Source organism: Semicossyphus pulcher, unplaced genomic scaffold (assembly GCF_022749685.1).
Source record: "Semicossyphus pulcher isolate SPU_LCO1_2020_fin unplaced genomic scaffold, fSemPul1.0.p SCAF_6, whole genome shotgun sequence".
Lineage (NCBI taxonomy): Eukaryota > Metazoa > Chordata > Actinopteri > Labriformes > Labridae > Semicossyphus > Semicossyphus pulcher.
The window spans coordinates 30,273,915-30,297,290 of NW_027211737.1; the positions used below are offsets into that span (position 1 = coordinate 30,273,915).

The 23,376-nt window shown below is 43.1% G+C and overlaps 2 protein-coding genes across 2 annotated transcripts; both read right to left on the reverse strand.

Moving 5' to 3' along the window:
- Positions 1-731: 731 nt before the first annotated feature.
- pomt1 (protein-O-mannosyltransferase 1) lies at positions 732-9,372 on the reverse strand. The gene is made up of 20 exons (XM_069682923.1): positions 9,286-9,372; positions 8,332-8,462; positions 8,004-8,110; positions 7,876-7,926; positions 7,627-7,773; positions 6,656-6,764; positions 6,389-6,445; positions 6,204-6,297; positions 5,618-5,773; positions 5,370-5,500; positions 5,189-5,284; positions 5,017-5,109; positions 4,591-4,687; positions 3,654-3,746; positions 3,431-3,551; positions 3,086-3,183; positions 2,792-2,905; positions 2,582-2,708; positions 1,609-1,786; positions 732-1,510 (listed from the first exon to the last, which is right to left on the reverse strand). The coding sequence occupies exons 2-20, from the start codon at positions 8,442-8,444 to the stop codon at positions 1,336-1,338; spliced, it is 2,157 nt and encodes a 718-aa protein (XP_069539024.1). The 5' UTR covers positions 8,445-8,462; positions 9,286-9,372; the 3' UTR covers positions 732-1,335.
- A 1,146-nt stretch (positions 9,373-10,518) lies between these two features.
- On the reverse strand, positions 10,519-22,849 carry LOC138610584 (rap guanine nucleotide exchange factor 1-like). The gene is made up of 23 exons (XM_069683366.1): positions 22,638-22,849; positions 22,324-22,472; positions 21,129-21,325; positions 20,891-21,047; positions 20,263-20,531; positions 17,139-17,253; positions 16,919-16,988; positions 16,444-16,575; positions 16,203-16,364; positions 15,797-16,023; positions 15,610-15,659; positions 15,403-15,526; positions 15,244-15,322; positions 13,909-13,996; positions 13,715-13,804; positions 13,395-13,583; positions 13,223-13,307; positions 13,038-13,132; positions 12,631-12,709; positions 12,343-12,444; positions 12,150-12,247; positions 11,161-11,301; positions 10,519-11,047 (listed from the first exon to the last, which is right to left on the reverse strand). Exons 1-23 carry the CDS (start codon positions 22,663-22,665, stop codon positions 10,912-10,914), a joined length of 2,862 nt encoding a protein of 953 aa, XP_069539467.1. The 5' UTR covers positions 22,666-22,849; the 3' UTR covers positions 10,519-10,911.
- Positions 22,850-23,376: the final 527 nt, after the last annotated feature.

The following is a 23,376-nucleotide window of genomic DNA, read 5'->3' on the forward strand; positions in this document are numbered from 1 at the left end:
GCTTTCCCCGCGATGTTTCACGAATTACATCGAGTTCCGATTCCAAGTTTCATATCAAACATGGACATTTATCTTTATTTTTCTATCAGTGGCTTTAACAAACTGACAGACTGGTTGTCCGTTGTGAACTTACAAAGAAAACAAACTGCAGCTCAGATTGTCCGCACTTTAATTCCGCCCCCAACTTAACTTCCGGTCATTCCACAGTTTGGTTCCGCCTGTTAATTCTTAGCAGAGTTTCTGCAGGTCAACGACGTTTTACAATTACAATTGAAAATACTACATATTTTTAAAATCCATAATGCTGTGTGAAACAATGTACAAACTTATAAACATTAATATTAAACAATTATAACTCTTTTATCACAATGAAGAATCAAAACTCAGAACTCAGCTTGAATCTGTATTACAAAATGCATAGTACATTATCAAAGAGCAGTCTTCAGTTGAAAGTAGGACCTAATGAAAACATTGAAACTTTCCTGTTTTCTGGTTCTTCAAGAATATTCTTGATCTGATTTTAGGATGAACAGCAGTAGCTCAACTTCCTTAAACTAGAACACCAACAACAGTCTGTAAATGTTCCCTCTTGCAAACTGAATAATTGAGATGGACATGATGATACCCATCAGCCATCCGTTGTTTTCAATCTAGTTCTTTGAGACTGTGAGGCCAAACACCTTCACATCAACACACTTGATAAAATAAAAGCACAATGTTTTAGTGTTCATAGTTTGCTTTATTTTGTCATTATAAAACCTAAAGTTGACATTAAAACTGTTGCAGCACCTTGGATTATATACAGAATGTTTCAGTAGGACTACAAACTGACTCCAAATCAGTTGTTATAGTTTCCTGTTTGAGCAGGTGCTTTTATACAAGCAGAAGATGATGCATGTGATGTCCCACTGCAACTTTAAAACTTCGTCAGAATGTTTTTCCATAACATTAACAGTTACCTTTTGTTTTTTGAGCTGGTTCTGGAGAATTGCATTCTGGTATAAAAGTGTTCTGTTTGTTTAGTCACTTTCTCAGTGTAAACAGACTGTGGAACTGCTGTCAGTACAGGGGCTGGTTCAGGAACACTGATGCAGCTGACCTCATGGACACATCTGATGGTGCGTTCAGGTGCTATCTTGTTGACTTTGTCCTGTGATGTACTTAATCCAGAAACAGCAGCACATGAGCATCAGATCCTGGATAAGGTCCCAGTGTCAGTATGTGATAAGGAGGCGGATCGTCATCGTCCTCATCATGAGAACAAACACCACCCTGAGAACAGACAGAGAACCTGTCTCTCTGCCTGTCTCTCTGCCTGTCTGTCTCGGCATCTTTCTACCGGCGGCGGTACAAGATGTCCCAGGAGTCTCTCCACTTCAGTCCTTGCAACTGATTGGCTGAGAGCTCAGGGTTGCCATAGGTCAAAGGGCAGAAGGTTCGATACGACAGGAAGACTGACACCAACACAGCCGATGCACACACATACAGGGCACGGCGGTGTGTTGCTCTGCTGCAGAAACACACACAGATTTTACATCTATTATATCATATCTATTATAATCTATCAGTCAACTGTGATGTATATAATATGTGTGTGTGTGTGCGTACCTGAGCAGGTGAGTGTGTGCATGCTCCAGCAGCGCAGGGCTCAGCAGGTGCAGGTAGCAGAGGGCAGGCAGGTAGTGATACAGGAAGAGAGTTTTCTCCATGAGGAGAAACGGGACAAAGTTCACCAACCAACCACCAACACACACACATCCCAGACACACAAACTGACACCACACACCTGGAAACACACACACACACACAAACACACAGATCAGTTATGAACAAACATCATGATCATCAGATTATCATACAAAGTCTCTGATGTTCTTTAACCCAGTCCACATAAAGGCTGCTCCTCACTGTGGGGCTGTGCTGCAGCTGCACGGTGGAAGTGACATTCACTTCGCTATCAGAGGTGAAAAACTGATATTGTTGTGATTTGAACATTTGCTGAACATCAGCTGGCTGACATGACTGTAAGCTTAGTATAAACTGAGCGTTACCTGAACTTATGCTGAATATGATCTGAAATTAGCAGAGTTTTAGCTCAGTATTAGCAAAGTGTTAGCTGAATAGGAGCTAAATCTTTGCTGAACAGCAGCTGAATGTTAACTGAACATTAGGTGAAGGATGTCAGCCATGTTTAGTCAGTCTGTTCACAGCTGCAGATGTCTGTAAAGTTAAAAGGAGGCTTGACAGAGCCTCAGAGCTTCATGAATTAAGATATTTGGGACCTGATGAGGCGCCGGTTTGGCTCAGCAGTTAAATCGTGTGGCCCATGTACAGAGGCCACAGTCCTTAATGCAGCCGACTCTGTCCTCTCTCCTTCAATAAAGGGTTGAAAAATAATCTATAAAATAAAATTAAAAAACTTGGGAACTGAAAGAAATTGATCGTCTTTCATCCAGATAAAGTAAATGTCACAGGGAGCATATCCGGGTATTATTCAAGTAGACCACAATATAAAGACAATATCAATATCACAATATCAAGACATCAACTCCTGCATGCAAGGTCCATTGTTTGTGTGTACCATCAGGAAGGTCTTTGAAGCCCCGTCTCCTCCTCAGCAGGTAGGCCGCTGCCAGCAGCTGATAGGCCAGTAGGCTGAAGTTGGCCACGCCCCACGACACCGGGTTTCCAATCAGATGGATCTGAGCCTGAGACCCAGACAGCCAATCAGAATCAGTTTTTGGTGTGTGTGTGTTTTTGGTTTGTGAGTGTGTGTATGTGTGCGCGTTACATTGTTGGAGGAGTGAAGCCAGTATGCGATGTTGGTTTCCATGGTGACCCACTCCAGGGGGGAGGAGCTGTATTTGTGCTCAGAGTCTTCCTGTTTCACCGTCAGCATCTTCCACTGCCATGGAAACACAACAGGACAAAATCAACATGAGATGAAAACATGACTTCATCATTAACTGCCACGTATATGATGGAGGGAAAATGTTAATGTTCTGATCATTTTCAGCGTGTTTGTGTGACACAGAGATAAAGATGTGATCTGATTGGATAATAAAGTTTTGATTCACTGTCGTACCTGAAGTTCTAAAAATTTCGCCCAGAAGGAGATTTTTCTGTCCACATCGATGTGAGTCGGAGAATGAAGCTCGGCCTCTCTCTCCTTCTGCTCCTGACCTACACACACACACGCACACACGCGCGCACACACACACACACACACACACACACACACACACACAAACACACACACACACACAGAAACATAAAGATCAGAGGAGAAGATGAAGAAGACAGAAGAGACATGTTCTCTTCCTGTAGCTATAAATTAGTGTAGAAATCACAATAATGCAGACAGGAAGACACATAACATGCAGATTCAGGATTGGCTGTAAGGTCAAAGGTCAGAGAACAAAGGTCTTACTGGTTCCGTATCTGTGCTCCTCCACCGTCCAGTCCAAACTGCTACTGTGAGCTTTAAACAGTTTCTCTGCGACGACCTCCAACTGACGGAAACCCCAGTCTGGAAGAGACACACCACTCAGCTACACACACACACACACAGAGGTTGTTAGGTTCTTACATACTCATTTACCTGGATCACAGAAAAATGCTATTTGTGTTTTATGATCACTTCCTGTCATTACCCGTAGGACGGCTGTGGTGTTGACGTGGACCAACCGAACCTCAGACAGGATCGTCTTCCACGAGTCTGACTCCGCCTCCCTGTTAGAGATATCCTGGAAACACAAACACACACACACACACACCCTCTAACATGATGGCATTCAGCTGTTTGTTTCCTGTCAGCTCATATTAATTAACACTACATTTTACATTGTGATTCCGCCCTCAGCACCGTAACGAAGCTCCGCCGTCATGCAGCCTTTGCCATTTTACAATGGACCAAGCAACGCTGGCGTAAAGCCCCAGTGTGTGTTTTTTCACACATGGCGCTGTTCCTACACTGCTACGGTGCTTAGACTGACGCCGTTACGCCTCTGTTACTACCTCCGATGCCAGCTCAGATGCGAAATGACTTCCCAGCACCATGCCGCCTTACGAGGAGTAACCGGCGTAATAATGCCGCAGTGAAATGGCAGTGTTAAAGTGGCTACTGTTACTTTGTGTGACAAATTTCGCAGAGGATGCCATTTAAAACACCACAATCATCAATAGATCACCACCTCCGAATTCTGCGAGGTAAAATGTTGTTTTTTCAAAAGGAGTCTGGTTGGAAGTGTCTTAAAGGAAACACATCTTGCTTTTTAAGGAAAAGGTCTATCTCTGTAGGGAACCTTGTTGTAAAGTTGTCGTATATATAAAAATAACAATCAACAGAAACAACACTTCTTCCTGATGTTATTTGCTCAGCTGCATTTGCACCAAAGGACAACATCGCAGCCATTACAGCCCATATAGCTAGTCAATTACAATATGTCAAAAAATAGAGCCCAGGTTTAAAAATACTGAAACATCCCTCATAAAGAGAAGCTGATCACTGATGGTCAGCGAATGTCAGTAAATGTTTTACATCTTGTTCCCTGCAGTAAACAATGCTGCTAAAGATCATCTCTCACTCACCACTCTCCAAAAGTTCTGTGCCGGCATGGAAACGTTGAAGTCGACATAACCTGACACTTCTTGAGCGTGAGGGCTCATGGGAGCTGCTACATCGTGACTGCCACACACACACACACACACACACACACAGAAAAGTCAAATACGACTAGCAGAATGCATTTGACGAACAAACAGCCAATCACAGCACTTTAAATTCAGCTGTTAGCGGCGAGCTGAAGATAAAAAACCTGGCAAAACTTTGACACCTCTGATTGACTCCTTCATCAAAGCAACACAGCAGCTGAGGCTTATGGGTACTGTAGTATTTCTAGACTCAAGTGTAAATAACTGATAATGAGAGAAAAAATTCTGAATTTCTGAGCATCAGTTCTCAAATATTCTGTAAATGCAGCACAAGATCAGACAGCAGTGATGTGAACTGTTCACCTGTTGAGGAAGCGTGAGGTCATCCCATGAACCAGCTGGATGACGTCACCATGACGGACAGGTCGAGGAGGACTGCTGACCACCAGCTCTTGTCTGGCAGACAGAGAGAGAGAGAGACAGGTTACACTGGGACCACATCTCCCAGCATGCTCCAGGACAGACAGTGACCTACCTGCCGGGATCTTTGATGATCCACCAGTTGTTGACGTCTTTGAAGGGATAACAGGTGACCTGCTGCTGGTGAGAGCTGCCCCGCCCATTCTCATACCTGAGCATACACACACAGGAAACAGGAAGTGACGGTTACTGACAGCTTTCTGATTGGCTGCTGTGTCAGTGTCAGATTACAGCACCTGATTGGGTAGTTGGCTTTGTGTGAATGGAGCCAGCAGGGGATTGGCTGGGAGGCGGAGCTTCTTAAAGTCACCTGACTGCCGTAAGCGACCTCCAGAGGCTGACCCTGAGTGATCCTGGAGAGACCGCCCTGTAGAGAGACATTTCATCACCTTCAAATGTTTAATGGTGTGGAGCGAAGCGAGTGTGTATATCTTATGCGTATGTGCATATAGGAATGTGTGTGTGTGAGTGTGTTTGCTGTTACCTCCAGACTGGCCTGGAAGGCGGAGCTCATCAGTTGGTCATGTGGTCCGCTGCGGTGCAGGAGACTCAGGTGGACGTAGAACCAGAACACATAGAGAAGGACAGGAACCACCAAGAGACACACGACTCGACTCACACACTGCACGCACACACTCAACTGCACTCACAACACACACACACACACACACACACACACACACACACACACAGTCAGTTAGATGTGTAAAAAACACACAACGCATTTTTTTTAGATAACTGGTTAGGAATGTGTTCAAGGACTTCCAGAAATCTGAGAACTGCTGTTCAGCTGCTAAAGATCACTATTAAAAATGGAACCCTGAAAATATCCCTCAATCATACAGTTTTCTGAACTGAACTAACATATGTGCCATGAAAACATTTGTTTAATATTTTTTTGTATTAAAAATGTTTCTGTCAAATCTCATATCTCAGATGACAGAGTGTCCTTGAACGCATCAACAAAGAGATTTTACAACAGTCACAATGCATCCCAACTTATGACAATATAAGTAAGATTAGTCAATGATTGTGTAGGATGTTCTGTCAGTTGGAGACTCGTGACTCACATGACTGACAGTTCGGTCTCCAATCAGGTTCCAGATGTGCACAGAGGCCACGCCCAGCAGCAACAGGTAGGAGAACACGCCCATGTACTTCATCCTGACATCACACACATTCAATATTTGTGTTTCAGAAGTGATGTGAGAGATAAAGTGTAACTCTGTTCACTGATCTCAGAGCAGTTTCTCACCCAACAGCTGCAGCACAGGAAGCACCAGAGAGGAGCAGCCAGCAGTGTCGGAACCAGCTGAGGACGAGACAAAAACACTGCTCATATAACTTAAGAACAGAAGTAAGTCAGAATCAAACTGAAATCTGATTGGTTTAAAATGTTCTCATATAAGTTTGTCTTTGAAAAGTCAAACAAAAACTGAAACAATGGATTAACTCATCTGTAGATTAACTACACTGCTCTCATGTGTGGTGAAAACTATCAGGAGCTGAAGGTGTGTCTCACCTGTCGGGATTGTTGTGGAATCGCAGGTAGGAGAAGAAGGCCAACAGCACAAAGAAGATCAGAACAGACTCCAGTAACATGAAACGGGACTGGACGATGAGAGAATTCTCTGGAAAAAACAAAACAATATAGTCGCACAGGATGGACTTATTTACACTCAGCCCAGATCTCACATGAACATACTAGACATGGTGGAATTTTGTCCCTGAATTCCCATGCTCATTGTAGACCGTACTTACTTTAGTCCCTGAACTACCCACGCTCTGGTTCATTATAGTTCCAAGATTCCCCATTCCAATTTTTGTTCCTAAACGCCCCATGCTCATTTTAGGTCCCAGTCACACTCAATTTAGTCCCTGAACTCTCATCCTGATTTTGTTTGCAGCCCTCGGGTCATTTTTGTTATCAAACGTGCAATGCTCATTTTAGTTCCCAAGCACCCTTAGCTAATTCAGTCCCTGCACTCCCCACACTCAGTTTGGTTCCCACTCCTCGTTAAGCCCAGTTCTCTGGACTTCATTAAGTTCCCAAAACTCCCACAGTTATTTAGTCCATAAACTCCCTACATTCATTTTAGATCCTGCCCCAAGTCACATTAGTTCCCAAACAAACCATGCCCATATAGTTCCAGAACTCCTTATATTCATGTAGTATCTGAAATGGTCAACACTCATTTAAGTCCGCACCCTCGGTAATTTTTGTTCTTTAATGTCCTGTGGTCACACAAGTGTCCAAATGCCTCATGTTCATTTTAGTCCCCAAATGCCCCATGGTCATTTAGTCCCTAAACTTCCTGTGCTCATTTTAGTTCCCACTTTGGATTGTTTTCGTTCTAAGCACTCATTAACTCTTGACTGTCCATCTGAAAAGTTGGGCCATTATTAAGCAGATTTTCCTGGTTGTAAAATATGAGTACTCAATTGGGCCCCCTTGTTTATTATGCTAATGATGTTAGTTGTGATAACACTCACCCAGCAGCAGCAGCAGTGCAGCTCCCAGAGCCGACAGGTGAGAGAACTTCAGCTCCAGAGTCAACAGGTAAACCAGAGGAACACAGAGAGCTCCACACAGAGCCGGCAGCAACCGCAGAGTCCACACACTCACAGTGCTGGGGTACTCTGTACGACAAATCAAACACACCCATGTTAGTTTTAAACCACTTTTAACACCAATAAACTGGTTTAAACTGGTGCTGGTGTTACAGTAACAGATGTTCCTACCTGCTCCGATTCTGTTCCACACAAAGTTCCCATCAAATCCTCCCATGTAGGCTGTAATACACAAACATTAATGACTTATATGCACATGTAGTGTGAAATATGGTTGATGTGTTGTCCTGGTAACTGACCTCCAAGAGCCAGGATCATGTGACCGAGAGGTGGTCCGCTGTCATCGACGAAGAAAACTCTCTTCATGTAGAGAGACACGAACTGACCGTAATACACCTCATCGAACCTAAAGCACACACACACACACACACACACACACACAATCAAGACTGTCTTTATTCACCAACACTAAGAGATTGGATATGCACTGCCACCAATCTGTTCTATTAATATAGAGCCATGCTAAAAGAGAGCTACCTTGTGAACAGTGAAACCGAACATACTTCACTAACATATCAATCTGGTTTCATAGTAAAACCCTCTGATGTATTAAACAAATACACTCACACCACAGCGTTGGGGTAGCTGAGGCGGCTCAGTCTGGTCCATAGGGCCAGCAGGGAGACCAGCAGCAGGACCAGGTCCACCTGAGCCGTTACCACCAGAGGCAGCTGCAGCATCGTGGACACCTGAAAGTCCTACAGATGAGACGGACAGAGATGCACATTACAGTGAGAGTGAATATTCTTTCTTTTTTTACAATTTTTATTCATGTTGTAGTTCTGTGTTCAGCCTGGTTAAAAACAGAGATAAACTGTTTCATATTGGTTTCTCTTTAGGATAAATATAGTGTCAGACATTAAATTAGTATCAATTATTTTTTGAACATTAAGTCTCTACCTCTGACATGTATGTATTAAATTAACATCAGCACACTCATCCATACAGCCCTTACACTTAAAAAAACAACAACAACAACAACAACAACAACATTAAAACCAGACATATTACACATCTGTCTGACAGTAGATGAAACCCAGAGACTAAGATTCTAATTTAACTCTATCGACTTAAAAAGAAAACTTATATGTTCAGGGGTTCAACCAAAAAGATAAGACAACAGAAAACACGGAAAATCAAACACTAAAGGATGTCCTTAAAGGCATCATAGTAAAGCTGACGAACAATTCCATACTTTAGCAAACAGGGTCAGCACACACACACATTCATGTTCTTTATACAAATTCTGTTGGTATTGTTGTTTTTGTTGTGAACATGTGAGGACTGTGGTCTTGTTTCCAGAATAGTGACACCGTTTAATAATGTAAAATAAGAGTGATAGAGCTTTTAGTGTGTTTGTTAACCTCACATCACTCTCTGTAACTTTAACACACATTTTTTAACAGGACAAGTTTCCACATCTGAGCTAACAGTTATTAGCATTACCCAGAATGTTAGCCAGGTATCATTCACGGTTATCGGAGACTCGTTACGTTTCTGCTGTCCGAAGTTAAAGCTCACCTGGTGACGTCACTCCGTTAAGTTTAAACCGACCATCATGTCGGTTAACGGCAGGTTCAGCTGCTCCGTTAGCCGGTTGCGCCTCCCGTTTGTTTGTAGCAGCGGCCGCTCGATGTATCTGATATTTGATTATTGCTGCCTGCTCGCACAGCCACTCGGAGCTCCGCTGCACCGCCTGTTACAGCCAGCCGGGGCTACCATGGAAACAGCAGCTGTAAAAAGCTCTGTTGTATGAAGATAAGACAAGTTAATCGTCCAATTCATGTAAGGAAATGTGGACATTTTATTCTTTAAACGAAATTTTAGGGGAAATGAATGTTCAACCCTATGGAAGGTGATAAATGTTTCGAATAATATATTAATAATATTAATAATATAATATTTTTAATGATGTTAATCTCAATACATCCACAGTTATCTTAAGGTCTCAAATTGAATATTTAGTTATATCGAGATAAAGGAATACTTAAACCATTATCGCAAGAAAACAAATGGTTGTTTCCTCTTATTTCTTATATGTTTAACAGATAGCATGAGTGCAGTATGTGTCTTAACTGTGGCAACTGCCTTAAGCTGAAAATATCAGATCAAGGAGTAATTATTCATAGTCTACCTGATCTACAAGGACTGGGCGAATAAATGAAATTGTGGCTTTGTACAAGATATCATTCAGATCAGCCTTCTAGCACCATCACCAGGTCAACATAGGCCTATGTGATGAGTAAAATTTAAATCTAAATGTTACCTGAAGCAAACTGAAGCAAAAATCAGAGAACTCAGATACTGTATATGTAAGATGTGGATGTTGCCACCCATTAGTTTTTGAGGCCTTCAGTTCTGAAAGGGGACATCAGCACCATCTTAGTTTTTTAGAGCCAGAAGTGACCATTGTTTGGACAATAGGGTAGAGCTAGAGAAGAGCAAAGGGTTTGCCAACGCTTAGGCCTTAAAGTTATGTATTCTCTGTCTTTCCTTATTCATTAGCTGGCCAATTTGTGTTTCAAACAGAATGATGTTTAATGTGGCAGTAACCAGAGTTGTTTATGTATTTGACTAAAAATAGAGCTTGTTGAACCTAGCGAACTTGCAGTACAAATCCCAGGTAGGAAAGTGTACAGCAAATGAATGAAATGAACCTGGTTTCTTAAAAGGACAGGCCTTCTCATCAGCAAGTTTTGTACCTAAAACAATCAGATGAAAGGATGAGACTTGACAGACAGGTTTGTAGTAATGTTTATTGCAATATTGCTATGAACAAATGTACAGTTCTGAGGTCAGAGACAGGAAGAGGCCATGTCCACTGGGACTACAGGTTAACACCCAGCTTAACCTTATTTCTATCTAGAGAACAGTTTAGAATGTTGCTTGTTTTTCAGCACAGTTTACCACACAATTAACTATGATAAACTCAGTACGTGAACAAGTTTTAACAACTATTTATTGCTGTGGTACATTAACAACAGACTAGCACCAGTCTAGCCCCGTTCAGTTCCAGTTTGGTTTATGTAAGCATCTTGTTTATCCTCCTCAATTCTCAATACCAACATGATAGCTTTAAGCTAGCACAGGTTTGCCTTGTCATGATCCACTTTAGAACAGGTTAACTTTTTGTCCCGGTTTAACCTGTCATTTCTGATGGGCTCGTGGGGCATTCCGTGGGCGCAGTCTGAGAGAGAGTTCCCACAATGCTTCTTCTGCTAGGTGGTCGCTGAAGTCATTAAAGAACGATATGATGTCATCGTTTGGCTGCAGAGTGTAACGACTGTAAGGAAAGAGAGATTTAGGGATTATTTCAGGAAGGGAATTTAGAAACAGAGGTACTATACAATACTATTAATAACAAGAGTACTAATACTTGTACTAAAGGTAACTAACACTTGCTGATAGGTCCTCAGAGTGTCCAGGATGTTAAACTGCTGCCAACGTTTGGAGAAGTTGACCTTTGATCCCTGTGATGTCATCAATTTGTCAGGATTCCCCAGGTGGACAAAGGTCAAGTCCTGAAGAATCAAACCCCTGGAAAGACAGACATGTAAGAGTCAAGAGCTAGTCAAGTATATGATGGTCTTTACAGTGTATAAGCATACAGGTAAGGTATATATGGTGGGTTATACAGGGTATCATCCCAGAGGTAGGGTACAGATTGGGGTATATGGGGTAGTACCCTCAAGGTAGGATATATAATGAGGGATATACAGGGTATCAACCTACAGGTAGGATATGTGTAGAGAGGGTTTACAGGGTATAAACGTACAGATATGGTATATATATATATATATTGGCATATACAGGTTATTAACCCACAGGTAGGGTATGCATAGCTGGATATTCAGGTTAATAACCTATAGGCTGGGTAAATGTAGAGGGGTATAAAGGGTATTAACATACAGGAAGGGGAATATATACAATTATAAAGGGTATTAACCTTCATGTAGGGTATCAGTGGGGTACACAGAGTATACGTAAAGGATAGTGTATGTGTAGTGTGGTATACAGGGTAGTAACAAGCAGGTAGGGTATATATAGTGGGGTACACAGGGTATTTACTTGTTTACAAGTAGGATAACTATTGTGAAGATATATATATCATTAATCACAGGTAGGGTATGTATAGCTGGATATACAGGCAATAATCTATAGTGGGATATACAGGGTATGAACATACAGGTAGGGAGTACCCAGAAAGATTTAGGGTATATACAGAATAGTGTGTTAAACAGGGTAGTAACCTACAGGTAGGGTATATCAACTGGGGTATACAGGGTATTTACTAACAGATAGGGTCTATATTGCGAGGTACCACATACGGAGTGTATCTTCACACAGGTAGGGTATATTTAGGAGGGTATACAGGTTGAACCTACAGGTAGGGTATACAGGGAGGTTCAACTTCAGCCAGAGCTGCCCTGTAGGCTCTGAAAGATGACGAGCTGTCGATCAAAGAGCTGTACTCCTCCAGAGCCTAAAATACACAAACATACAACACACTTTAACACAAAGTACTGATGAACTTATTCATTACACACCAACAACGAGGATCTTAACGTTAAGACAGACCTCAGATGTGCTTCTCTGCCAGTCCAGACGTCTCAATGGGGCGGAGTCCAGCGCTGACAGAATGGACAGGTACGAGTTAAAGTTGTTCAGCTTCCGCAGGTGCTGCATGAGCACACACACACACACACACACACACACACACACAAACACATCATCATCACTGTAATTATTGGAGCTACTTGTAATGTGCATTTTTGGGGGGGAGGAGGGCAGCTGCAAGATTAATGCTGCTCTGATTTAAATACAGCATCATCCAACCCAAGCTCCGCCCTTCACCTGGGTGTTTACCTTCATTGTTTTAATGAACTTCTGCAGCAGTTTCTCTCTATCCTGAGGTTTGTCTTGCAGAATGACGACAGAACGAACCCTGAAATAGAAAGAGGTTATTAATGTGTATTTTTTATATATTATACATTCATAAATAACTGTATAGTAATTGTTCAAGTACCCAACTGAGCCTATTAGTAGAGAAACAACGGACAAGGTCTTCATTCGAGAATTTGTCTATCTCTAAACACAACAATCTGACATCACACCTGCCACAATCAGTTATTGGTCAGCTGTGATGACGAGGTGTTAGAGAGAGACGTCGATTTACACCGCAGCAGGCCTGACATGAAGTACGTTGTTTGAAGAAGCCTGAACTCTGTTCAACACATGTTGTTAGACGCACGATGAGTGTCGTGTCGGCTTACCAGTACGAGACGTTGTTGAAATGTTGCGTGAACTGTGTCAGGTTCGGACTCTTCTCCTCATTCTGCTCTTTAGACCACAGCAACACCTCTGGAAGCTAGACAGTTGAGACAGACATGTGATACAGATATATGATACAGACAAGGCAAGTCAACTGAAGGATCAAATTTTTTTTTTTTTTTTTTACATCTATCTTGCAGAAGAGCTCCGAGTCCAGCAGAGTCAACTGTTCAGCTAAATCCTGACTCCTGAAGTCCAGAAGAGTTCCTGGTCTGAAAGAGGACAAAAGAGGACTTACTAGTTGTCTGACCGGATTAAATAACTGTAAATATTCCAAGAGGTCAGGGGTCACAGGTTACCTGGCAGCTACACCCCTGGCTGCAAGAGGGCGGAGCGACTGAGGAGAGCCAATCAACTGCCACCTCTGCTCCATTTTGGACAGGATGTTGGAGCGCAGCAGGTGTGCCAGTCCCAGCTCTCCACCAGTCAGGAGCATGAACACCAGGTCCATCAGCAGCAGCAGCAAATCAGACTCCAGTTCTATTGCACTGCAGCGAAACAATTATTATCCACCAATACCACATGGCCAACATTATGTGGAGAGCTAAACATGCCCTTTCTCTTGGTAATGCGATTAATAAGTTGTGATGGCCAATAAGCTTCAAGTGCAATGTCTCACCACAGCTCGTCGACCACTCTGATCAGCAGGTGGAAAGTCTTCTTGGCAGCTGTCAGGTTTGCAGGCTCACTTCCTTCACACAGGTGTCTGTATGTGTTAATGGTTAAAGTTTTGACTTATAATCTTTATGATCAGGATAAAGTTTAATAAAGCTGCTTGTACAACCAATAACACAGCTACTGATACAGAAAGGATATCTTTGCTGTAGTTTGCTGATGACATAATTCGGGCTGATGAAACTTCTGTAGGTGGAGAGGAAGGCTTCGCGGTACATCCCCTGGTCTAAAGACAAACACAGACAAACACAGACATATAATTTACTCTCACATGCATGAAGAGACCAGCGAAGACTTGTGCCCACAAGTTTCTTATTGTAAAATAATTATTTTATAAAAAGTTAGTCATTAATATATAAAGTTATCATCTTGCACCCACCAGTTAGTATCTTGCCCCAACCATTTATTATCTTGAAACTACAAGTATTACCGAGCACCATCGACTTTTAATCTTGAACTCTCAAGTTATCCTTTGCCAACATTTTCCAGAGATGTAGACTTGAGACTTGGTGACTTGGACTCGATTTGACTCAAGTCACTGTTTTGATGACTTGCGACTTGACATGACTTGAGGCACGACTTGCGTGTGTTCATAATGTTAGAATGTTAGCTGTTAAATATAAAATTCAAAGTTTCTGTCTAACTATCAGGTACATACGCAGCACAAACTGGGAATCATGATTGGACAACTCAAAAAGCTCCCCGGTATGTGATCGTCATGATTGGATGCCTGGCTGTCAGTCAAACACCTCACTATGGCAACACGCAACATCAAAGCCCCCAAAGAGAAGCCTCATCAGTCGTACTCGTTACGACTCAACACGGTCTCAGAGCAGACCATCATCATGGCTGCGTCTGTGCCAAGATAATACAGATACAATTCATTGTCATTTTGAACAGGTTATATAAATTGGCCAATAATATCATTATTAGACGGGCTGCTAACACCTTGTGTTTTCTCTTTATAAAGACCGGATACTACAGGTAAGAGGGCTGGATCTTGGATGGAAAAAAAGTGACTTGACTGGGGACTTGACTTGCCTTAACTAAGGACTCGACCTGACTTGACTTGACATAACCTGTGACTTGACTTGACTTGCCCTAGAAAAAATGACTCAAGACTTGCTTGAGACTTGGACCAAATGACTTGAGACTTACTTGGGACTTGAGCAAAGATGACTTGGTCACTACACTGACATTTTCGTTGATTGCACCAAAAGGTTAAAATGTTGCACCCACAAGAAAATAAGTATCTTGTACCAAACATTATTATTCCTTTCCCACAACTTAGCATCCTGCACCCAGAAGTTGATTTCTCGCATCAAAATATCATTATCTTGCTGCTCTTGTTGTTTGTGCAAAATAAAACATCCCTATGATTTAACCAACTCACTAACAAGCTATCACTACTTGAATCTTGCTTTTGGTGAAAATAATAAGTACAGTTGGTAATTGGAAATTTTCAGGGCTTACCGTTGCTTCTGTCAGTCTCTGTGGCGTAGACCAATAGGATTTCAGGAGAGGCTCCTTTTACATCCGGCCCCTCCTCCTCCTGTGACAGACAGAGGTCAGTTAGGAGTGAGGAGCATACATACATTTGTTTAGCAGAGGGTTCGGAGGTCAGGACTGTACCTCGGGTTTCATTGTGATTCTTCGGAGGATATCCTGCTGGTCGGTCATTAACACCTCCTCCTTGTCCTCCAGCTGCTCTGTGCTCGTCTTGGCTTGCTCTTCCTCCTGCTGGAGACTCTGGGAACTGCAGAGCAGACACAAATCAAGGACTGTTGGTGTTTGTGTAGAGGTGTGTGTGGATGTGTCTGTCTTTCAAGGCTGTGTCACCTGTCTCTGGGCTGGTGATCTTCAGACTGACTGTTGGTTTCAACTGAATCCTGATGGAGAAAAAAACAAAACAAAAATTGAATGAGAGATTAATCAAACTATAAAGTCTCATGTCATTTTATAGTCCTTGTCATCAGAAGATCAGTTGGAAGATGTTAGCATGATGAAAAGCACCCCAAGTTTTCACCTGCTGTTTCTTCTTAGGTGGTAGAATTGGAGCAGGAAGCAGCTCAGGTGAGGGGGATGAGATTGGCGTATGTGTCTCCAGTTGCGTCTCCAGGTGTGTCAGCTGGTAGGTGGTCTCCACCTCTCGCTGCCTGCTGCTGTATCGCTGGTGGAAGGTCAAAGGTTGCTGGTAAAACATGGCCGGTGACTCGCCGTTGTAGGTTGAACAGAACTGGAGGTACTGATGGACTGAACACCGACAGCGAGACAGGTAGAGAGAATGACAGGAATAAAATTTGGTGTTAAAGACAGACAATCACAACCAGCAAAGGCTGCAAACAGGTGAGACGTTATAAACAGGCGAGTTAATCAAACTTATAAAAGATAATTGAGCAGCCTTAATCAGTATCTGCTCTGTTTTGACTTACTGTGATGTTTCTTCTCGGGCAGGGGAGGGGGCGTCTTGCTGGGGGACAGAGGGGAGGAGAGAGACTCGTGTAGACTAGTGACATCATCCTTTTGGGCAGGACTCTGCTCCTGAGGGGGGGGGTCAAATCCAAAAGAAGTAGCGGCCTGAGGGATAGTACTTCCTGTTGTTTAGAACAGCATAAAGAAGTCAGACAGACAGAAAGACGGAGAAATGGATGGGTAGGTCAGGTGTCTCCTCACCTGCACCGCTGCGACGTCTCTTCTCCGGCAGGGCGGGAGGGAGGAAGGAGGGGGGAGGAAGAGTAGGAAGAGTAGGAAGAGTCTCAGAGGACGAGAGGTCAGTGTGGAGGAAGTCGTAGTCTGGATCCTCCTCTGAAAACAAACAGTGAATGTTAGTTCATAAACTGTTATAACCTATAAAGATCAAACACTCACGCTTAGATCTGATCCCAGACCAATGTTTAAGTGTTACCGTAAAGAGGGGAAGTGTCCCCACCCCAAACAGAAACATCAATAATAATCAGATGAAAGCTAATCAGTAATTGTGCGTGTTTGTCCAGCAGGAGGCAGAAATGACCGTCACTCCAGCACCTCGCTGCAGGCAGGAAGAGACAGAAAACACTACTTCCTGAATCTGTCAACAGTCAGGAAGTGATGTCACTAACAACCTCCTGCTGACTGGAAATGTGTGAGTATGTGTTTGCGTGTGTGTTACCACAGTGTGTTTTCTCAGCAGTAGAGTCTACAGACGAAGACGAGCAACGCTTGAAATACTCCTTGTCCTCCTGTAACACAAACACACAAACAGTGACACACATTATTAAGCAATGAAACCGGTTTGAATCTGGTTTAAAGGCTTTCTGGTGTTTAAATCTGGTTCTGGTTCATAAACTCAATTTGATTCAATGTGAATAAAAGTGGCAACATGAACATACCTGTTGTAACTGTATGCTAGAGTCAGACTCTCGTCTCATTGGTGCTACTATGGCGACCCTGCAGGGGGCGGGGTTAGGCAAGGATTGACGTTTTTTAGGCGGCAGCACTGGAGGACTGAAGGAGGACAGTTGTGTTTAATAAAGATCATTCTCTAGAGATGCCTTCACAGTCAGTATGAAAAGTCAGAATTATCATACACATAGGCAGTTCACTGTTCCTTTAGATCTTAAACTGAGCTTGTTTTTTATGTACCTCTCCTTTTACAGTAAGAAGAAACTCCAGCTGTGACATAAATAAACTGCAGTAAAAGTATAAAGAAGAACTAAAAGTAGCAAAGAAAAAAACAAGCACTTTTTCCAGTAAGAGGGACTTAATACCTGTTTTAAATCTTGTCCTATACTGACCCTTGTTTGCTTGCTACTCCTTACTCCAGTTAAGCAGTACAATAATTACTTTCCACCACAACAGCACAGTACATCCCAACTAGTGTCAACGTCTGTGAACTGAAAATATTTTACTCATTGTCTGGTCATCTGTCAGCTGCTTTGCTGTTTGTGTGCTGTCAGTGGCTAACATTAAGTGAAAGAAGTAGATAACGTCACTCAGCATCAAGAACTTAATGTAAACAAAAGAGTAAAACTTAAGGGTTTATGTTCAGTAATGTTAAACGTGTGTTTTGCCCAAAGATCTGATGCAAACCTTTAGCCTGCTTGCTGTTAGCTAGCTAGCATCACAGCTTATATTTAGGGCGGGCTCACACAAGTCTTGTTTAGTCCAATTGAACTGAACCCTGGAGCGTTTGTCCCCTCAGTGTGGTTCGTTTAGGTTGGTGTGAACGCCGGAACCAACCTCTGGTGCGGACCAAACAACCGGACCGTGGTCCGCTAGAAAAGACAAGTCTCGGCCCGTTTCCAAACGAACCATGGTTTTTATTTCGGTGAGAACGTAAACAGACTTAAAGCAGGACCAAATACAGGAAGCAAAACAAAAAACTGTGCATTGTGGTATGTTTACGGGTGCTGACATTTGCAGAGACAAGCAGCAAGATGAGTACAGGACAGACAGGACAGACGTGGGGGAGGAATAAGGAAATAGAAATATGGGCTGACCAAACAATTTCATAAATGCTTGTGGAAACGCACGAGAACACAGAGGTGTTCAAACTGTTCAGTGGAAAACTAAAGGAGAGTGGATCGAGCTGTGGAACAATGTCGGTTAAAATTAAAAAAAACTCAGACAACAAAACATTAAAGTCTGTGATCATGTTGAGTGTGATTGATGATCGGTGTGATATCCCTCTTTGTTTACTTTAGGGAGTTTTCCCACGTGGAAATTCTGACCAATCAGAGAGCAGTTTCCTCGTGCATTGAAACTTTTGGTCCGCTGGTAAAAGCTGCCGTGTGAACACAAACCAAACTTGAGGCAAAATGTGACATTGTAACAATTTGGTCTTTGACTCGGACCAAACAAACGGACTTTAGGAGTGAAAGCGCCCTGAGTGCGGACTTTATGCTTGATAGCACGTAGCTAATGTAGCAGCATGAGTTGGCATATCAAGAGGGGAGATGTCTGAGGAAGACTACACATCACTTCAGGACTTGGTAGATATCCCCGGGCATCACAGGGTTTTTGTTTAAAGGAATTGGCCCATGGATTAACCAATCCTTTTTTTTTTTTGTGAAGACATTAATTAATGCAGTACAAGCCGATGGCGTGAGTGTTTCCGGAAGGTTTTACTAATGCAGGACATTTACTTGCTAGAGATTATTTGTACACTGTGGTATTGCAAATTTTCTTACGTTTTTGGTACTCCTTCCACCTATGGATATTGAATTAAGTGGTGCAGATTTTTGTCTCGCTGATGAGAAAACATGAGACCAGCTAGTATGCTAACAAAATGTTATTTATACTAACATGGCTTGCCAAAGCTGCAAGCATTTTTTCAGTAACATACATTTGACATTTTGCCCCAAAAAGATGGCCAGCAGTAGCTCACAACCTCCATCTATTTCGGGGTTCTTGTTTGTTTTTTTAGCAGCAACACGGTGTAATGTCCTATGACCTCATAAACATTGTTTATATCAAAGAAAGGGAACGGAGAGAAGCTGAAAATGTCCCTCTCACTTCTTCTTCTTTCTGGTTCCTTCTGTCGTTCAGTTAAGGCAGAGACAGGAAGTTCAGAGATGCGGGGGAGCGCTGACATGTGATGCCTTCAGTCTTTTTACTTCCTGTTTCATCCACAGTTCTATTTATACTCAGGCAAACCGACTGAAACAGTTTCACCTTCACACTTAAATTCACTGACAGCGAAGTGTCTCATAAAGCACCAGCGTCATGATGATTTCAACAGTTTGAGTAGCTTAATGTTGTCATCTATCAGGACAAGGATCGGGCTAGACTGAGAGGCCATTCAACTTGTACCTTGAATCAGGTCAACACTAAAGTCTACCTTGAAGAGGTAACCAAATAGTACTGTGAAGCAGACACTAAAGAACACCTTAAAACATACAGTAAAGGGTGCCCTGAAACATCCATCCATCTATTATCTATACTGCTTAACCTGTTCAGGGTCGCGGGGGGCTGGAGCCGCTCCCAGCTGTCATTGGGAGAGAGGCGGGGTTACACCCTGGACCTATCGCCAGTCAATCACAGGGCTGACACAGAGACAGACAACCTTTCACGCCCACACCTACTGGTAGTTTTAGAGTCACCAATTGACCTTACATTTATCCAATTAAGCCCCCATCCGAACCGGGATTTAATCCTTCTCACTGTGAGGCGACAGCGCTAACAGACAAGACAGACTCCAAAGAGTGCATTAAAAAGGCTGCCTAAGGAGACCCTGAAACAGGCACTAGAGGGGATCTTTAAACAGACCCTTAACATCACCTTAAATCAGATGCTAGTGGGTAGAACGAGACACTAAAATGAACTTTGGAGAGGAGACTGAATGGTAGTTTGAAGCAGACACTAATGTGTACAATGAAACAGACAATACAGGGTCTCTTGTAACAGACATTACACAGATGTAAACTTTTGCTTGTGTGTGAGCCACATCTTTCACACACACACCTGCACAAAGCCAGTTAGTCAAAATCAATCATATACTTTGTTCGGACTCACCTCAGTCCCTGTGGGGCTGTCACCTGAGGAAAGGGCTCTTGGAAGGGCATTGGGGGTTTAGGAGGAGCTGTAGCTATCTGCTCCTCCCTTCTCCTCTCCAACTTCACCCGCTCCTCCTTGGCAGGAGCTCCTGGACTCTGGCAGGTAGAAGTGCTATTTGATTTCAGCGAGTCATTAAAACCACCTGGCTGTTCCACAGCAGGCTGGGATTGAAAAGGAGACAAGGGAGCGGATGCATCTTTTCTCTCTGCAGCCAATCGAACCAGTTCCTGAGAGAAAAACAGGTGATTACAAGTTGATACAACAAAACCACATGCTGCTAAGACAGGACAATAAAGACAACAACAACTGAAGAACGGAAAGGGACTAGAAGAAGCAGGACAATAAGAATGAGAGAACATAACAGGACAAACAACAAGACACAGGACAAGATGGTGGTGATCACTGTGGCGTCTTTGTTTCTGTGGTGAAGGAAAAAAGGACAGGACGGGTCAGAGAACAGAGAAAAAGGATGGATAGGACAAGACAAAATGATAGGAAGGACCAAAAGAGGACAGACAGGACAGAAGAGGAAAAAGAGAGAGAGTGTAGACAAGGACACAAACACCAATCCATCCTTTGTCCTCACCTTGACCCCATCCAGCACCTCCCTGATCGCTGTGGTAACACTTGCTTTGGACTCTTTGTTGTCCTGGGCGACTCCTTGCAGCATCACCTGATCGACCCAGCGAATCAGCTGAGCCACAGACTGGTAGAGACGAGCGAGACAGGAAGAGATGGTCTTACTGCAGAGAGGACAGACAGGGACAGCTAAAGAGGCAGGTCATTGACTGATCCAGGTTCAAAGGTCAACAGGAGTCACCTACCTGTTGTGCAGGTGTGGCTCCAGCTGGACCAGAGTCTGGACTGCCTCCAGGACTCCACCAGACGCCCCGCCCAGCAGACCACCCACCACAGACTGGTCCAGGACCAGCTTGTCCACTCCCAGTCTGTCTACCAGAGCTTTGAAGTACTGCAGAGAGCTGATGACGGCACGCTCCTGGTCTGCTAAACCACACGACGACTGACACACACAAAAACACACCCACACAGCTTTAATGACGAACATTTCCCATAAGTTGCTGATTCGTGGTAAGAATTCATAAAATACAGACTGTGCAACAAACTGGAGGAGAGGAGTTTGAAAGATGAGTCCGTTTACAGTAGCTAACCAGAGAGCCAAGAAGGCTTTAATAATAGACACTATCTAGGGGGATTATGGGAAATGTAGGATCTACAGTTTTTGGACCCAAAATCAAGAAAAAGTGTGTGTGTACCTCGTGTTGAAGTGTGTGCACCTAGTGCCCCAGTGTGTTCACTGTAGGTTGCAGTGTTTTTGACTGGTGTAGCAATGAGTGTATGTACCTTGTGTTACAGTCTGTGTTTGTGTTCTGTGTTACAGTGTGTGTGTGTTCAATGTTACAGTTTGTGTTTGTGTTCTGTGTTACAGTCTGTGTTTGTGTTCTGTGTTACAGTGTGTGTGTGTTCAATGTTACAGTTTGTGTTCTGTGTTACAGTGTGTGTACCATTTGTTGCAGTGTTTTTACCTTGTGTTTCAATGTGTGTGTACCTTGTGTTACAGTGTGTGTCTGTGTCCTGTGCTGCAGTGTGTGTATGTGCCTTGTGTTTCAGTGTGTGTCTGTACCTTGTGTGACAGTGTGCAACTTGTGTTGCAGTGTGTGTCCCATTTATTTCAGTATAGGTGTTTATTTTGTGTTCAGTATTTGTATCATGTGATGAAATGTGTGTTTGTAAACCTGTGTTGCAGTGTGTGTACCTTGTGTTGCAGCGTGTGTACCTTGTGTTGCAGTGTGTGTACGTTGTGTCTCAGTGTGTGTATCTTGAGTTGTAGTGTGTCTCTTGTGTTACAGCACAGTTGTGTATACCATGTGTTGCAGTGAATGTGTGTGTGCCCTGTGTTTCAGTTTGAGTTTGTGTGTACCTGTTCTTGTAGTGTGTGTTCCTTGTGTTGCAGTGTGTGTGTGTGTGTGTGTGTGTGTGTTAGTATGTACGTATGTGTACCTTGTGTTCTAGTGTGGATTCATGGTCCAGGTTCAGATCCGGTGGTTTGACTTTCAGTGTCGGGGTGTGTTTGATTCGCTCAAAGCGTCTGATCGTCTGTGAGTGGAGCTTATCTTTCAGCTTCAAAGTGAGAGAAGCAAGCTGGGAAGCTGAGGAGGAAGAGGATCATCATCATCGACACAAAAACAAAAGCATCTCAATTCAAACTCAAACAATAAACTCTGAAGTAAACTGACAGGGGGTAGATATTATCAGCCTGTGGGTTGCTGACAGTTAGCATATGAAAAAGAAGGAAGAGAAGAAGGGGAGCTTACCTGTCTTACTCTCTGGCCGTGAGGACATGTCTGCAGGTGGACAGACAGACAGCTGGCAGTGTCAGTTCAGCAGTTTAATCCTCTGGTCTCATGTTATACATCCACACTCTCTCTCTCTCTTTATATTTATTTCTGTTTTCTCTCGCTCTTTATCATGCAACTCTATGTCACTCTCTCCCTCTGTCTGTTTCTGCCTCTCTTCCTTCCTCCTTCTCTTCTTCCTCTTTCTGTCTGTCTGCGCTCTCAGTGGGGAGGAGGACGACGATGCTGTCAGGTTAAAATTAGGGCATCAGTCAGTGTGAATTCCAGCAGTACCACCTGCTGGCTGGAAGCACAAAGCACAGCTCTTTAAACTTCTGATCACTTCATCAGCACAGTCGACACTGCCTCAGCATGAGCGTTTAAAGCATCACCTCTCCATTTATCATTAACAGTTTAAATAGATCAATCATTCAGCTATCAAATTAAATCAGGAGACAACTGATGTTCGTCCAGAGTAAAAATCCAAACACCCACTTAGAAATCAGAGAATCAGAGTAATATAAATGAGCAACAGCTAATTCGGCATCCTGTTTAAAACAATTTGACGGCTTAAGTTGCAAAGGTTTATCATCACATGGCACCGGATCCCCCAACTGCTCGGGGTGCATCTCTATGTCCATGTGCAGCCCCCGCACTCTGACAGCTCTCCATTAATGCTTGCCTATAGGGTCTTGTTTGTACATGTGTGTATTTCAGG

Coding starts and splice junctions, on each gene's coding strand:
- LOC138610584 (XM_069683366.1), bottom strand. CDS start 22,665: ATGTCCTCACGGCCAGAGAGTAAGACAG. Junction 16,024..16,202: donor GCCCGAGAAGAAACATCACA/GTAAGTCAAAAC, acceptor GTCGGTGTTCAG/TCCATCAGTACCTCCAGTTC. Junction 13,805..13,908: donor AGCAAACTACAGCAAAGATA/TCCTTTCTGTAT, acceptor CATTAACACATA/CAGACACCTGTGTGAAGGAA.
- pomt1 (XM_069682923.1), bottom strand. CDS start 8,444: ATGCTGCAGCTGCCTCTGGTGGTAACGGCTCAGGTGGACCTGGTCCTG. Junction 8,111..8,331: donor AGCTACCCCAACGCTGTGGT/GTGAGTGTATTT, acceptor TGTGTGCTTTAG/GTTCGATGAGGTGTATTACG. Junction 6,298..6,388: donor TCCTGTGCTGCAGCTGTTGG/GTGAGAAACTGC, acceptor GTGTGATGTCAG/GATGAAGTACATGGGCGTGT.